The sequence below is a fragment of the Saimiri boliviensis genome, chromosome 8, assembly GCF_048565385.1.
Source record: "Saimiri boliviensis isolate mSaiBol1 chromosome 8, mSaiBol1.pri, whole genome shotgun sequence".
Taxonomy (NCBI): Eukaryota; Metazoa; Chordata; class Mammalia; order Primates; family Cebidae; genus Saimiri; species Saimiri boliviensis.
The window spans coordinates 32,073,525-32,088,480 of NC_133456.1; the positions used below are offsets into that span (position 1 = coordinate 32,073,525).

The 14,956-nt window shown below is 43.3% G+C and overlaps 2 protein-coding genes across 8 annotated transcripts in view; one reads left to right on the forward strand and one right to left on the reverse strand.

Moving 5' to 3' along the window:
- The window catches only part of POGLUT1 (protein O-glucosyltransferase 1), a 31,494-nt gene extending 18,683 nt beyond the window's left edge, over positions 1 to 12,811 (reverse strand). Inside the window, exons 1-4 of one of the 4 annotated variants that reach the window (XM_010345952.3) lie at positions 12,764 to 12,811; positions 9,968 to 10,071; positions 6,726 to 6,816; positions 4,891 to 5,034 (exon numbers count right to left, since the gene is read on the reverse strand). In XM_010345952.3, coding sequence (XP_010344254.1) covers positions 4,891 to 4,985 — 95 coding nt within the window. In that variant the 5' untranslated portion in view covers positions 4,986 to 5,034; positions 6,726 to 6,816; positions 9,968 to 10,071; positions 12,764 to 12,811. Of the gene's footprint in view, positions 1 to 4,890; positions 5,035 to 6,725; positions 6,817 to 7,527; positions 7,701 to 9,967; positions 10,072 to 12,763 lie in introns of those variants that run through there. The other 3 variants (XM_074404316.1, XM_003935418.3, XM_074404315.1) reach the window with 3 other exon arrangements.
- Positions 12,812 to 12,953: 142 nt separating this feature from the next.
- TMEM39A (transmembrane protein 39A) overlaps positions 12,954 to 14,956 on the forward strand; it is a 33,349-nt gene continuing 31,346 nt past the window's right edge. For 2 of the 4 annotated variants that reach the window (XR_012518777.1, XM_074404322.1), the window contains exons 1-2: positions 12,954 to 13,265; positions 14,428 to 14,570. Coding sequence is in view for 3 of the 4 variants with exons in the window: in XM_074404322.1 (XP_074260423.1) it covers positions 14,458 to 14,570 (113 nt within the window). In the remaining variant the exon portion in view is untranslated. Of the gene's footprint in view, positions 13,266 to 14,383; positions 14,571 to 14,956 lie in introns of all 4 variants that reach the window. The other 2 variants (XM_074404321.1, XM_074404320.1) reach the window with 2 other exon arrangements.

Here is a 14,956-nt window from a genome sequence, read left to right on the forward strand (position 1 = left end):
ACCTGTAGTACCAGTAGCTGTAATACCAGCTACTCAGGAGGCTGAGGCAGGAGAATCACTTTAACCTGGGAGGCAGATGTTGCAGTGAGCTAAAATCGCACCACTGCACTCCAGCATGGTGACAGAGCAAGACTTCATCTCAAAAAAAAAAAAAAAAAAAAAACCAATGATACTAGATACCAATTTTACCAATCAGATTGGCAAAGATCAAAAAGTCTGATAGTGCACAGTGTTGGTGAGGGTGTGAGATCTATTCACAGCATGTGATATAAGGGTTGTGGAAGTGGTTAGCCTTTTTGTAGGACAATTTGCTTCTCTTTACCAAGACTTCTCCTTTTCTTTTTTGAGTCAGGGTCTCTCTTGCTCTGCCACCCAGGCTGGAGTGTGCAGTGGCATGATCATGGCTTACTGTAGTCTCAAACTCCTAGGCTCAAGCAATCTTCTCACCTCAGCCTCCTGAGTGGCTGGGACTACAACTGTGTGCCATCACATTTGGCAAGTAAGTGTGTGTGTGTGTGTGTGTGTGTGTGTGTGTGTGTGTGTGTGTGTAGAGACAGAGTCTTGCTCTGTTATCTAAATTGATCTTGAACTCTTGGGCTCAAGTGATCCTCCCACCTCAGTCTCCCGAAGTGCTGGGATTACAGGTGACAGCCACTGTACCTTGCCTATTTATCAATTTTTTTTTTTTTTTTTTTGAGACAGAGTCTCACTCTGTGGCCCAGGCTGGAGTGCAATGGCATGATCTTGGCTCATTGCAACCTTCCCCACATGCACCACTATACCCAGCTAATTTCTGTATTTTTAGTAGAGATGAGGTTTCACCATGTTGGCCAGGATGGTCTCAAACTCCTGACCTCAGGTGATCCACCCACCTTGGCCTCCCAAAGTGCTGGGATTACAGGCATGAGCCACCATACCCAGCCTGTTTATCAAGATTTAAAAATGACATTAATTGGCCTAGTTATTATACTTCTAAGAATTTAGCCTACATATATATTTACATGAGTGTTGATGGTAACAAGGATGTTCACTGCAGTATTGCTTGTGTTATCCAAAAAGCAAAATGATGTGGTCAGGGATAATCTAAATGTCCACTAACGGAGGGCTGAATGAAGAAATCCATATAATAAACTATTATGCAGCCACAAAGGAGTGAGGCATTCTCTATGGACTTGTATGGAACCTTCTCAAAATCTACTGTTAAATGGAAAAGAAATCTAAGTGCGGAACAGAAGATAGAGCATGTTCTAGTTTGTTGATGAGTCTAGATGCTTATATATGGATAGACTATTTCTAGAAGGATATACAAGACACATAATTCTAATTGTCTTTTGAAAAACAGTGTCAGGAACTAGAGGTCTGAGGGTCGGAGGTGGAAGAGAAACTTCCTTTTCACTGAATGTCTTTTGGAGTTATCCAAATATTTTATCGCATGGTAAAATAGATATTAATTGATAAAATATATATTACCAACAAATAGATGGTAAAATATTTGGATATTTTACATATCCAAAGTGCATATAATACTGTTTGACACTAAAAGAAAAAAAAAGTAGTTAAAAAGTTTTTTTAGCCGGGCGCGGTGGCTCACGCCTGTAATCCCAGCACTTCGGGAGGCCGAGGCGGGTGGATCACGAGGTCGAGAGATCAAGACCATCCTGGTCAACATGGTGAAACCCCGTCTCTACTAAAAATACAAAAAATTAGCTGGGCATGGTGGCACGTGCCTGTAATCCCAGCTACTCAGGAGGCTGAGGCAGGAGAACTGCTTGATCCCAGGAGGCGGAGGTTGCGGTGAGCCGAGATCGCGCCATTGCACTCCAGCCTGGGTAACAAGAGCGAAACTCCGTCTCAAAAAAAAAAAAAAAAAAAAAAAGTTTTTTTAAAAGTTGCAGTACAATTTAAACATTACAGCTAAAACACTCATATTTCTTTCAAATTTGACTTTTAATTTTATTTATTCACTTTTTTTGAGATGGCAATTCTTTCTTGTTGCCCAGGATGGAGTATAATGGCATGATCTCAGCTCACTGTAACCTCCACCTCCCGGTTTCAAGTGATTCTCCTGCCTCAGCATCCCAAGTAGCTGGGATTACAGGTGCCTGCCACCATGCCTGGCTAATTTTTTTGTGTATTTTTAGTAGAGACAGGGTTTCACCATGTTGGCCAGACTGGTCTTGAACTCCTGACCTCAGCTGATCTGCCCTCCTTTTCCTCCCAAAGTGCTGGGATTACAGGTGTGAGCCACAATGCCCAGCCACATTTAGCTTTCATAATAGTACTGTCTCATGATTCCATTTATAGAAAACTCTAGAAAATAATCTATAATTTGAGAAAGCAGTCAGCGGCTGCCTGAAGGTGAGACGTGGAGAGGGAAGACAGACAGGGAGACACAGGAGAGAGTGAATGCAAAGAGGCACAAGGAACCTTTTGGTTGAGATGGAAGGGTCATTATCTTGTTATAAACATACATGAAGACTTATCAGTGAACATTGTATTTTTTGTTTTTAATTGATAAATAATAATTGTATATATTTACAGGATATAATGTAATGTTTTGATCTGTTTACACTGTGGAATGAGTATATCAGGCAAATTCACATATCCTCACATACTATTTTTTGTTGTGAGAACATTTACATTATATACTTTATATGAAATTTATGTTAACCACACTAAAACTGTTATTTAAAAAATACCATTACTTGTCATCTTTGAAATGACTTGTCTCTATCATTAATTAAACCTCTGGTTCCTCTGCTCCTCCTTGAAATGTGGAATTTATATTTTATTTGAAGCTGAATTTTTAAAATGTCACACAAGTTTCTGAAACTGGATGAATTAAAAGTATCTAGACCTAGAAATATATTTCTAGCTAGATGGGAATCTGAGATACCATACAACTGTGTGGGTTTCATTAAGGACTGTGTTTTGGAATGCTGTATTCTATTTGTATTTTGTCCCTCTCTGTTTTCCTTAGTTTTATGTGTAGTTAGGATAGGGAACTTTCAGTGTCAATGGAAATACACATTATTTTATTGCTAATGGAAGGTCCTGTGCTCCCTTCAGAACATTTCTAAGCTCACAATTCTGATCAAAATGCTCTGAGCTTGGGAAGAAGAGAATTGTGCCTTTCAGAAACTTTGAAAGTATTTAATTTCATATGCCAGTTGTTCAGCAAACTATTAAACATTGGGTAAGCTTTCAAAGTCTAACATGTTTATATTCTTATTTTATTTCTCATTTGTGGAAATTAAAAATTCATCTAGACTCATAATTTATATTTAAAGTCTCTACTATTGAGTCCCAAATAATGAAACAAATGTCTGTTTAAAATACCTTAATCATTTTTTCTGCTATGCCTTATTTCCCCTGATATCTGATAGCCACAGGGTAAGTGATTTCCTCAGGGTTGTGGGATATTAAATAATCTTTCTTTTTTGTGTTGTTCTTTTTTTTTTTTTAATATCTTTGAGACAAGTCTCACTCTGTCACCCAGGCTGGAGCACAGTGGCATAATCATGGCTCAGGCTCACTGCAGCCTCGACCTGCTGTGCTCAAGTGAACAACTCACTTCAGCCTGCCAAGTAGCTGGGACTACAGACACATTCCACCACACTCAGCTAATGTTTGTATTTTTTGTAGAGATGAGGTTTCACCATGTTGTCCAGGCTGATCTTAAACTCCTTAGCTCAAGTGATCTGCCTGCCTTGACTTCCCAAAGTGCTGGGATTATTGGCACAAGTCACTGTGCCCAGACTGTTTTCTCGTTTATATATTTATAACAGAAAATATTAAATTATAACAAAGTTTTTATTAAATACAAATACTGTAAATCTTTATGCAAAAATTGATGCATTTCTTTTCCAACTCTGCACATTTATTTTACTTTTAATGACAGAATAGGGGTTGTTTAGAAAGATCGTCTTAGATTAAGGGAATATTATCCCCACTGAGTTTTGTATCTTATAATTTTATAAAGATTTGAGTTAAAAAGAAATCCAAAAATAAGGTTTATCTTTTTATGTGTGCAATGATGCCTAAACCCAACCTCCATGCTCAGCCCATGACCGTCCCTGCCTACCACCCTGCCTTCAGCCCACTGACATGGTACCTCAGCTCTCATACCTGAAATCCTGGCTAGTATAATCTGCAGCACTAGTTACTCCTCTTTTTTATTTTATTTTTTCTTTTTAAGACAGGATCTCTCTCTGTCCTCTAGGCTGGAGTGCAGTGGTACAATCTTGGCTCACTACATACAGCCTCTGTCTCTTGGGCTCAGGCAATCCTCCTGCCTCAGCCTCCCAAGCAGCTGGGAGGATAGATGTGTACCACCACACCCTGCTAATTTTTGTATTTTTTGTAGAGACAGGGTTTTGCCATAATCCAGATGGTCTCAAACTCCTGGGCTTAAGCAATCCACCGCAAAGTGCTGGGATCACAGGTGTGAGCCACCATATCCCATCTAAGTTACTCCTCTTGACTCCACGACCTCTCCTTGAATATTCAGCATCTAGAACTATACTGGCCCATGACAGACATTCAACCAATTCTTCCTCCTCCTTCAGCCCAGCTCCCTCCTTCTAGGCCTGCTAAGCCTCATCAGACTGTGTCCTGCAGCCACTATAACCCAGGGAAGGAGCAGAAGAGGCAGAGCCACCGACAGTACAACCAGTGATGAGCCAAGCCTCAAAGAGGAGACAGGCTTTGAGAGGAGCTCACAAGAAAAATCCCCAGGCAAGGAGAAGAGCTCGTCACTATTTTGTAGTCCCCCTGAAACGTGAGGAGGGATTTACTTGTCAGTTCCCTGAATTGGCTCCTCTATAAAAGGGTATCAAATAAGCCTATATGTAATAAAGTCAGAAGATATATCTACCTAATAACTCTTACCTTGAGGGGAACATGCAGTCATTTTCCCGGTATAGTCTGTTCTTAATGATCTGATAGTGGGTCCCTAGCTTCCGTCTGACTACCTCTGCCATCATCTTCCTGGAGATACCTCCTCGGAAAGGAGTTAGATCCTCTTCTATGACACTGGGAAAGAATGGGAGTCATCAAGGAAAGCAGGCACCATTCCACCTACTTCCTAAGTGCATTTAGGTTTCATATTAGAGAACACAGTAAGTGGAAGGAAACAATTGAGAAGGAGCAGCTCTACTCTAGAAGCCTAGAAGTAGGTAATCTGAAACATCCAAGGCAATAAAGCAACAAAAAGTAAAAAGCAGGTCAATGTCTCTTCTTTCTCCCTCCATCTGGATTGCCCTCCCTTGCCAGTTCTGTATTCCTCTTTTGCTACTCATACCACAACTGTGTCCTTCTAGTCACTTCAGTCCTACTGGCATCTCCTTCTCCCAATCCCACAGGAAGTGAAGTTTATGCCTTACAGTCTAGCACTGACTCTCTTGTTCTGGTCTGTCTGGTCTGCACTCTCCCCTATACCCCCTTACTTTGGTAGCCTGACAGCACTATTACACTATTTTGTATTCTTTTTAAAGTTGAGTGCACAGTAAGTTTTCAACAAGTATCATAAGCATCCAGGGGATTTTTTGAGGAGTCAAAATAACATAATGAGGAGCTTAAAAGACCCTGTTATTTAGCTGATTAAGAATCTGCGACCCAGAGTAGTGAAGTGGCTTGGCATAGGGGTAACCAGTGGGAGTACCGGCACTAACACCCAAGTCTGCTTTCAGAGTTCTTTTTCTTTTCTTTTTTTTTTTTTGAGACGGAGTTTCGCTCTTGTTACCCAGGCTGGAGTGCAATGGCGTGATCTCGGCTCACCGCAACCTCCACCTCCCGGGTTCAGGCAATTCTCCTGCCTCAGCCTCCTGAGTAGCTGGGATTACAGGCACGTGCCACCATGCCCAGCTAATTTTTTGTATTTTTAGTAGAGACGGGGTTTCACCATGTTGACCAGGATGGTCTCGATCTCTCGACCTCGTGATCCACCCGCCTCGGCCTCCCAAAGTGCTGGGATTACAAGCTTGAGCCACCGCGCCCGGCCCAGAGTTATTTTTCTACCATACCACATCCTGGCCCTGATGTGCATTCTCTTATTTATTTATTTATTTATTTATTTCTGAGATGGAGTCTCACTCTGGTGCCCAGGCTGGAATGCAGTGGTGTGATCTCAGCTCACTGTAACCTCTGCCTTCCAGGTTCAAGCACTTCTTCTGCCTCAGCCTCTTGAGTAGCTGGGATTACAGGTGCATGCAACCATGCCCAGCTAATTTTTGTATTTTTAGTAGAGATGGGTTTCACCATATTGGCCAGGCTAGTCTCAAACTCTTGACCTCAGGCCTCTCAAAATGCTGGAATTACAGGCATGAGCCACCATGCCCAGCCTGATGTGCACTATCTAAAGATAATCATTAGGAAATTTAGGACTACATTCAATGATAAATGGGTTTATTTCTTCAACAATATTTATCAAGCACTTACTGAGGGCCAGCACCAGGGAGACACAGCAAATAAGACACAGACCCTAACCTCAGGAAGCTTGCAGCCCAGTGGGAAAAACAGACATACATGCACTGAATCCCACAGCAAGTCAGTGGTTAGGCTGAGAGTACTTGAACCTCTCCCATTCCAGAGCATTTTTCTTCTCCGTAGAAATACAAAAACATCCTTGCCTTTCTGACCGCTGCATCCAAATCTCTCAAAGATGTTCAAATACTTCCTGTGACAGCAACTAAACTCTCAAAGACATATCAAAGAAAAGAACTCACCCATGGTAGCAGCTGCAGTTTTGACTTGAACATGGTTCATAATCCTCCAAAGACCTGTTAATTTGGTCAATAAATACTTTCCATTTTGAACCTTCAAAAAGTGAAGTAAATGAGAGTTTGAAAAATTCTCCTAAGCGTTCTTATTTGCTAATAGCACACAGGCAGAAGCAACAAAAGACTGAACCTTTCAGAAACCCCCTTCCCGTCCCACTGGTGGAAAAAAAACGCCAGGGAGGAATTTTTGTGTGTGTAACTCCCGCGCTCACGTCAAGTCTGTTCCTCTAGCCGGGTATCAGGTGTTTAAAAAACTGGAAAATTCCCAAGCTTAATGCCCAATCCTCAGAATGCTATGGATAGTGACGCGGACCCTCAATATCTACTAATCAAATTGAACTCCACAAAGAGGATTAGTTAAAAGCTACAGAAATTAAACCCCTCTTCTTCTCCTCTGGCAACGCATATACACATACACGGGCGCACGCATGACATTCGCCCCCATCCCCAACCCCCCAGTGTTTCAGGCAGGTCCAGAGCAGCCAAGCATAGGCGACACTTCCTGCGAGTGAACGGGGAATTCCCTCTCCTCCTTGTCATTCTGAATTCCGGGGGATGGGTTACTCTCCAGGGTTCAGGGCGGGGCAGGGACCCGGGAACCTCACTCTCCGCCACAAGGCGCCCCGGTGCCCTCTGTCCAGCTCCAAGTTACAAGCATCATCCCGGGTGCCAGCCGCGCAGGGAAGCGCCTCGGGACCCCGGCCAGCCCCTGAGGCCAAGGGGAGGGTCAGCCTTGCCCGGGGCCCACCTGACTCCTTCTGGCGGCCTTGCGCTGGGGGCAGGAGGAACAGCAGCCAGAGCCAAAGCGGCGAGCTCGCCCACCACTCCATCGCCAGCGGACCTACTGCAGATTGTCCGCTGCGGCGCCAGCGGAAGCGCGGCCCCGCACAAACATGGCCCAGGAGCCGCAGCACGTGAGGGGCGGGTCGCCCCGCACAAAGATGGCCACTCTGCTTCCCCACCCCCTCCTCCGGTCCCCAGCCTTGCGGAGTTTCCCTGAGAAGTCTGCGCCTGGAAGGTGGGGAAAATAAACGAATGGATCGGCTGCCTATCCTTCCTCTCTGGCACCCCTGAGAAAATAGGTCTGCAGCCAGAAAACTGAAGGTCAGAGAGGATATGTTTCAGTTAGTGGCACAACCAAGGCTTGGCATAGAGCCTAGGTTAGACAGTTCTTCTCTTGATGTCAAACTGTCTCTTATCAAATGGCATAGATTCTTTGAGCGTGTGTGTCAAATGGCATAGATTCTTTGAGCGTGTGTGTGTGTGTGTGTGTGTGTGTGTGTGTACAGCACAGTTAGACCCCAGAGGTTGCAATTAGCATAGCAATTAGCATAGCATGGGTCCCTTTGTAATAGGAATTTATAACAGTTGGGGTGACTTAGACATAGGAAAAATGAATCAGTGGTGCTGAATAAAGTTTACAGGAGGTCGTTGTTTGGGACTGAACTCTGGCATTAGGCCTCAAGAGAGTAGAAAAAAACCAGAATGGAGGCACTTGTCCTAGGTGCCACGAAATTAAACAACTTTAAAACCAACAAATAGGAGATTCGCAGCAACCAGTCAGAAGGGGCCCATATACCTGAACTGGCATGATAAAGAAGTCCCCTATGATACTTTTTAAGGAAAGTAATTTCAAAATGACCAATCCGATTTTTGTTTCTTACTTGCTTTCTTCAGCCCATTTCTGCCTATAAGGCCAACCCCTTCTGCTCAGCTACTAGAACACCTTTCTGTTTCATGGATGGGATAGTGCCTGATTGATGAATCACTAATAAAAGCCAAATGATTTTTTCGTTTGTTTGTTTGAGACAGAGGACAGAGTCTCACTCTGTCGCCCAGGCTGGAATGCAGTGGCACAATCTTGGCTCACTGCAACCTCTGCCTCCCAGGTTCAAGTGATTCTCCGGTCTCAGCCTTCCAAGTAGCTGGGACTCAGCCTCCTGAGTAGCTGGGATTAGAGGCATGTACCACCACGTCTGGTTAATATTTGTATTTTTAGTAGAGACAGGGTTTCACCATGTTGGCCAGGTTGGTCTTAAACTCCTGACCTCAGGTGAGCTGCCCACCTCGGCCTCTTCTGGAATCCAAATGAAACTTTAATCAAAATTTTTTCTACTTCCAGGAAGGTGTGCAGTACAATTGTGTATTGTTTAACAATGGGAATATGTTTTGAGAAATGTGTCGGACAATTTTGTTGTTGTGTGAACAATGTAGAGTTACACAAACCTAGGTAGTATAGCCTACTGCGTACTGAGGATATTTGGAATAGCCTATTGATCCTAGGCTACACACCTATTCAGCATGTTACTATACTGGATATTACAGGCAATTATAACACTATGGTAAGTATTGGTGGATCTAAACATAGAGGTACAGCAACAGAGTAAAAATGATACACCTGTATAGGGCACTTATTATGAATGGAGCTTGCAGCACTAAAAGTTGCTCTGGATGAGTCAGTGAATGAGTGGTGAGTAAATGTGAACACCTAGGACATTACGCTACTGTACATTTTATAAAAACTGTACAATTAGACTATACTAAACCTATAAATATATTTTCTCTCTTCAGCAATAAATTAGCTTACTGTAACTTTTTTACTGTCTAAAAGTCTTAATTTTCAACTTTTTGACTTTAAGTAATAACATTTAGCTTAAAACACAAGCACACTGTACAGCCATACAGAAAAATATTTCCTTCCTTCCTTCCTCTCTGTCTCTCTCTTTCCTCTCTCTTCTTTTTCTCTCTTTCTTTCTCTTTCTTTCTGACAGTCTCATTCTGTTAACCAGGCTGGAGTGCAGTGGTGCGATCTCAGCTCACTGCAACCTCCACCTCCCAGGTTTAAGCAATTCTCATGCCTCAGCCTCCTGAGTAGCTGGGATTACAGGTGTACATCACCATAACTGTCTACATTTTGTATTTTCAGTAGAGACAGGGTTTTTCCATGTTGGCCAGGCTGCTGTCAAACTCCTGGCCTCCCAAAGTGCTGCGATTATAGGTGTTAGCTACTGCATCGAGACTATTTTCTTTCTTTCTATCTTTACTTTGTAAGCTTTTTTTCTATTTCTAAAATGTTTTATTTTTTTACTTTTTAAACTATTTTGTTGAAAACTAATATGCAAACACACATGTGTGTGTTTGGGTCAGGCCTACACAGGGTCAGGATCATCAATATCACTATCTTTTACCTCCACATCTTGCTCCTCTGGAAAATCTTCAGGGCGGTAACATACATGGAGCTGTCATCTTCTATGATAACGAATGCTTTCTTCTGGAATACCTTCTGAAAGACCTGCCAGAGGTTGTTTTACAGTTACCTTTCATTTTTTTTTTTTAAATAAGCAGAAGGAGTACACTCTAAAATAACAATACATGTATGTATAGTAAATACCTAAACCAGTAACACAGTAATTTATTATCATTATTTTGTATGATATACTATACATAATCATATGTGCTATGCTTGTATACAACTGGTAGTACAGGTTTGTGTACACCAGGATACATTGCACTGCAACATAAAGAGAGCTGTATCACTAAGCAATAGGAATTTTTTGGTTCTAGTATACTCTCATGGGCTCATCATCATATATGTGGTCTTTCATTGACTGAAACATCATTATAGGACACATGACTATACTTAAAAATGAAAAAAACAAAAACAGAAACAAACCCAGAATGGTTGTATGAGTACTGGAAGTACACTTTCTACTGAATGGGTGTTGGTTTTGCACCATCATGGAATAAAAAAATTGTGAGTCAAACCATCCTAAGTTGGAGACTTGTGTGTATGTATTCCTAAGTGACAGCTCTGTGGTACATTAGGAATATCTGGGAATATTACTAACTGTACTGGTTTTGATATCAGTCATTCTGGCTCAAAATTCTGGTTCTGGCACTTATTAGCCAGGCTATTTTTTTTTCTTTTTTTTTTCTGGAGACAGGGTCTTGCTCTGTTGCCCAGGCTGGAGTGCAGTGGTGCAATCTCAGCTCACTGCAAGCTTCGCCTTCCAGGCTCAAATGATTCTCCTGCCTCAGCCTCTCAAGTAGCTGGGATTACAGGTGCATGTCACTACTGGCTGGCTAATTTTTGTATTTTTAATAGAGATGGGGTTTCACCATGTTGGCCCGGCTGGTCTTGAACTCCTGACCTCCAGTGATCCACCCACATCAACCTCCCAAAGTGCTGGGATTACAGGTGTGAGGCACTGCACCCAGCTAGCTAGGCTATTTTCTTTTCTTTCTTTCCTTTTTTTTTTTTTTTTTTTTTTTCTTTTCTTTTCTTGAGACAGGGTCTCTCTCTGTTGCCCAGGCTGGAGTGCAGTGGCACACTTTTGGCTCACTGCAAACTTGATCTCAAGGGCTCAAGTATTCATCCCACCTTAGCCTCCCAAGTAGCTGGGACTACAGGCATGAGCCACCATGCCCGGTTGATTTGTTAATTTTTTTGTAGAGACAAGGTCCCACTATATTGCTCAGGCTGGTCTCAAATTCTTGAGCTCAAGTGATTCTCTCACTTTGCCTCCCAAAGTGTTGGAATTACAGTCATGAGCCACCCTGCCTGCCAGCCAGGATATTTCCAACAAGTTATTTAATTTCTCTTAACTTCAGTTTCCTCTGTAAAATAGGAACCATAGTAGAAGCTATCAAAATGTGAGATTTAAATGAAATGTGTAAAGCTATTAGTCCAGTGCCTGATACAACAGAATTCTTAATAAAATCTATTTAATCACACAATTCAATGCAAATAACTTGCAATTAAGGAGCTTAAAATCTCTGGAGTGAAAGATCACACAAATGCTCCTTTTGACACTCTTACCCTTCTTCGTCTTTTTTTTTTCTGAGATGGAGTCTTGCTCTGTCACTCAGGCTGGAGTGCCGTGGAGTGATCTCTGCTCACTACAACCTCCCCGCCTCCTGGGTTCAAGCAATTCTGCCTCAGCCTCCGGAGTAGCTGGGATTGCAGGCGCCTGCCACCACATCTGGCTAATTTTTGTATTTTTAGTAAAGACGGAATTTCACCTTGTTGGTCTGGCTGGTGGTCTCAAACTCTTGATCTCGTGATCCGCCCACCTCAGCCTCCCAAAGTACTTGGGATTACAGGCACGTGCGACCACGCCCGGCGAGACACTCCCACTCTTCTAATGTCAAACTATTGGCAATTCCTGAACTCATCATGACGTTGCTCACATCTTTACTGTTTTATCTGCCACTTCCCCTCCAGGAGGACAGCCATTCTCCCATAAAGCCCCTAAGCATTTGTGGAATCTTGGCTGAGACCCCAAGCTCTCTGCAAAGCTTTTCTTGTTTTTTTTTTTTTTTTTTTTTTTGAGACGGAGTTTCACTCTTGTTACCCAGGCTGGAGTGCAATGGCGCGATCTCGGCTCACCGCAACCTCCGCCTCCTGGGTTCAGGCAATTCTCCTGCCTCAGCCTCCTGAGTAGCTGGGATTACAGGCACGCGCCACCATGCCCAGCTAATTTTTTGCACTTTTAGTAGAGACGGGGTTTCACCATGTTGACCAGGATGGTCTCGATCTCTCGACCTCGTGATCCACCCGCCTCGGCCTCCCAAAGTGCTGGGATTACAGGCTTGAGCCACCGCGCCCGGCCTTTTTCTTGGTATTGACACCACCACCATCCCACAGAATTCATTAGTCTTGCATGCTATCTCTGGACCTTGAATATACTTTTAGTGTTGCATTTATTGTAACAAATGGTAATTACTGCATTTTCCCGGTGTCTTCTCTCTTCCACTAGACTCTGAGCTTTTGTGGTAATCACTTTGTAACCACAGCCTCTGTCTAGTCCTTTAAACAATAAGCGCATGGTTGCATGCTGAAGCATGACTTCACGACTTGGGCTCCTTCACTTAGCAATGACGTGATCCTAGGTGACACCTCCCAATCTCCATTCATTTGTAAAATGGGGGTGATAACTTATTACATGGAGTTTCAGAGACATCAAGGGTCATTAGCACAGTACCTGCACCTCGTAGCTGCTAGCCGACTAAGACCGGGAAGGAAATGCGTTGGCCAGTACAGGCCGGAAGGGGCGGGACCGCGAGTCAAGAGGAGCAGGCGAGTCCCACTGCGCAGGTGCAAAAGGGAGGGGTTGGAGTGCCGGCTAGTTCCGGGGGCCCACACGCAGTGGGGCGGACCGCGGTCGCAGAGCTGATGTCATCGCTGTGCGCTGCCACGTCTCCTCAGCTCCGCGGTAATGGAGGCTGGGGATGGGTGCTGACGGGACCAGGCTCTGGCTGTAGCTTTAGCTCTGGCTCTGGAACTGCCTCGGAGTCTGGGTCTGAGCCTGGCAACCGGAAGCCTGGACACCTTTTCTTGACTCTGTAGGTGGGGGCTGCCTGCGTACAAACAGCTGGTTTGGAGCGTTTCAACGCGGGGAGGGAGTTCTATTACCTGGGGTCCAGTCTGTAAAGTTGTCGCCGCTTCCTAGGGATCCCGCCCCACCGGCTGGGACTCTTCCATGCGTGAGTATTACTGAGCTGCCGTAAGGTCCGGCTGTCCTGGACCTGCCTTGGCCCTCTTGGGTGTGCGGCGGAGGCTGCTTTGTCGAGTTCTCTGCTGTATTCTCTTAGGGACCAGTCTGTTGAAGTGTGTGGTCCCCTGCCGTCTACCCCACCCCATACTCTCACCTCTTCCGTCCCAGTTTTATGCCCTTCACTTTTCTTTCCATTTGCTGGTTAACGGAGCAAGGACCAGCAGCCCCTGCATCCAGCGGTTTCAGTACTTTGTTTCACTTGGGGTTAGTTTACAGCCGAAGGCTTTTAGGAATAGGGAACGTTTGAAAACCAGGGTTTTTCCAGTGTCATCCTTGGGGTTTTAGCTGTATTGTTAGGAAACATTTGGTATCTGTATTGGTAGAATGATGAAAACAGGTTTTTTTTTTTTTCTCTCCAAAGTGAGGATCTTTTACTTGTCTCTTAATCTTGCAGTTTCAGTAATTTCTGTATGATTTTACATAAGCTTTTTTTGAGGGGGCATCCACCTAAAGAGTTCCTTTCAATATTTTCACCCTAACGTATAGAGATACCACTTGAACAGTTTTACTTTTAAACAGTTAAATAACCTAATGGTACCCTTTCATTCCTCTTCCTCAGTCCTAACAATCTCTACAGATCAGGGGACACTCCCCCCTCCCCCCCCATGAAGAGATAAGGTCAGATAATGTGATCATCCGAGCTCACAACCCAAATCCTCTGATAACAAAACCTAAAGTTTTGTAAAGTGTCGATTCTTCTGTATTTCAAATATTCTAAGTGTGAAACATTGACCTGGAAACGTGTAAGTTGTGATGTTTCTTTGTAAACTTCTGTCTGATTATAATATCTTACATATGATACAATTTAGTTGACAAAAGACATAAATTATGACTTGCCTAAGCTGAACAGAGCTGAAATCAGAACTTAGGCTTTTGACCCGTTAGAGTCTGAAAAGTCCTTTAATTCAAATAATGTAGGTAGTAGACATTGGGAACATTCGTTTGAAATCTGCTTTTGTGAGGCCTGCTCACTCAGTTTTTCTCTTCTTTTTGTTGCCTATTTTAAAAGTAGTCTACTGATATTTAAATGTTTTTGTTGTTGTTCAGAGTTGAAACTGGTTGACAGCCATTAACCTGGGTTGCAACTACAGGTGGCACTGGAAGCAGACTGGTTCCTGGACATGCCCGGTGGACGGAGGGGCCCTAGTCGGCAACAGCTAAGCCGTTCAGCTTTACCTTCTTTGCAGACTTTGGTTGGTGGGGGCTGTGGCAGTGGAACAGGCTTGAGAAACAGGTAAAGAAAAAATAAGGCTATGTATAATTTGTAATGTCCTATGATCAGTAAGACTGATATAAAAGTCATCATGCCACTTAGATATTTACTTATTGAGATTTACTCTTAACCCTGAGGTAGAAATCCTGCCCTTGAAGACTGAAAATTCAGTATTGCAGAATACTTTGGAGGTAAAAAGATGTGATATGGGGCCCACAGAATGAAAGCAGTCCCATTCTTTCTTTTGGCGGATAATCTAAATTCTAGTTAGGCTCTATTAGAAGAAGGGAGAAGTGAAGGAAAATGGAAGGCAAAAGTGATGGTTTATCTACGTATAAGGTTGTTTTTTTTAAAAGGGCAAATTAAAACTCCCAGCTAAAATTATAAGTTAGATTCCATCATGGGTT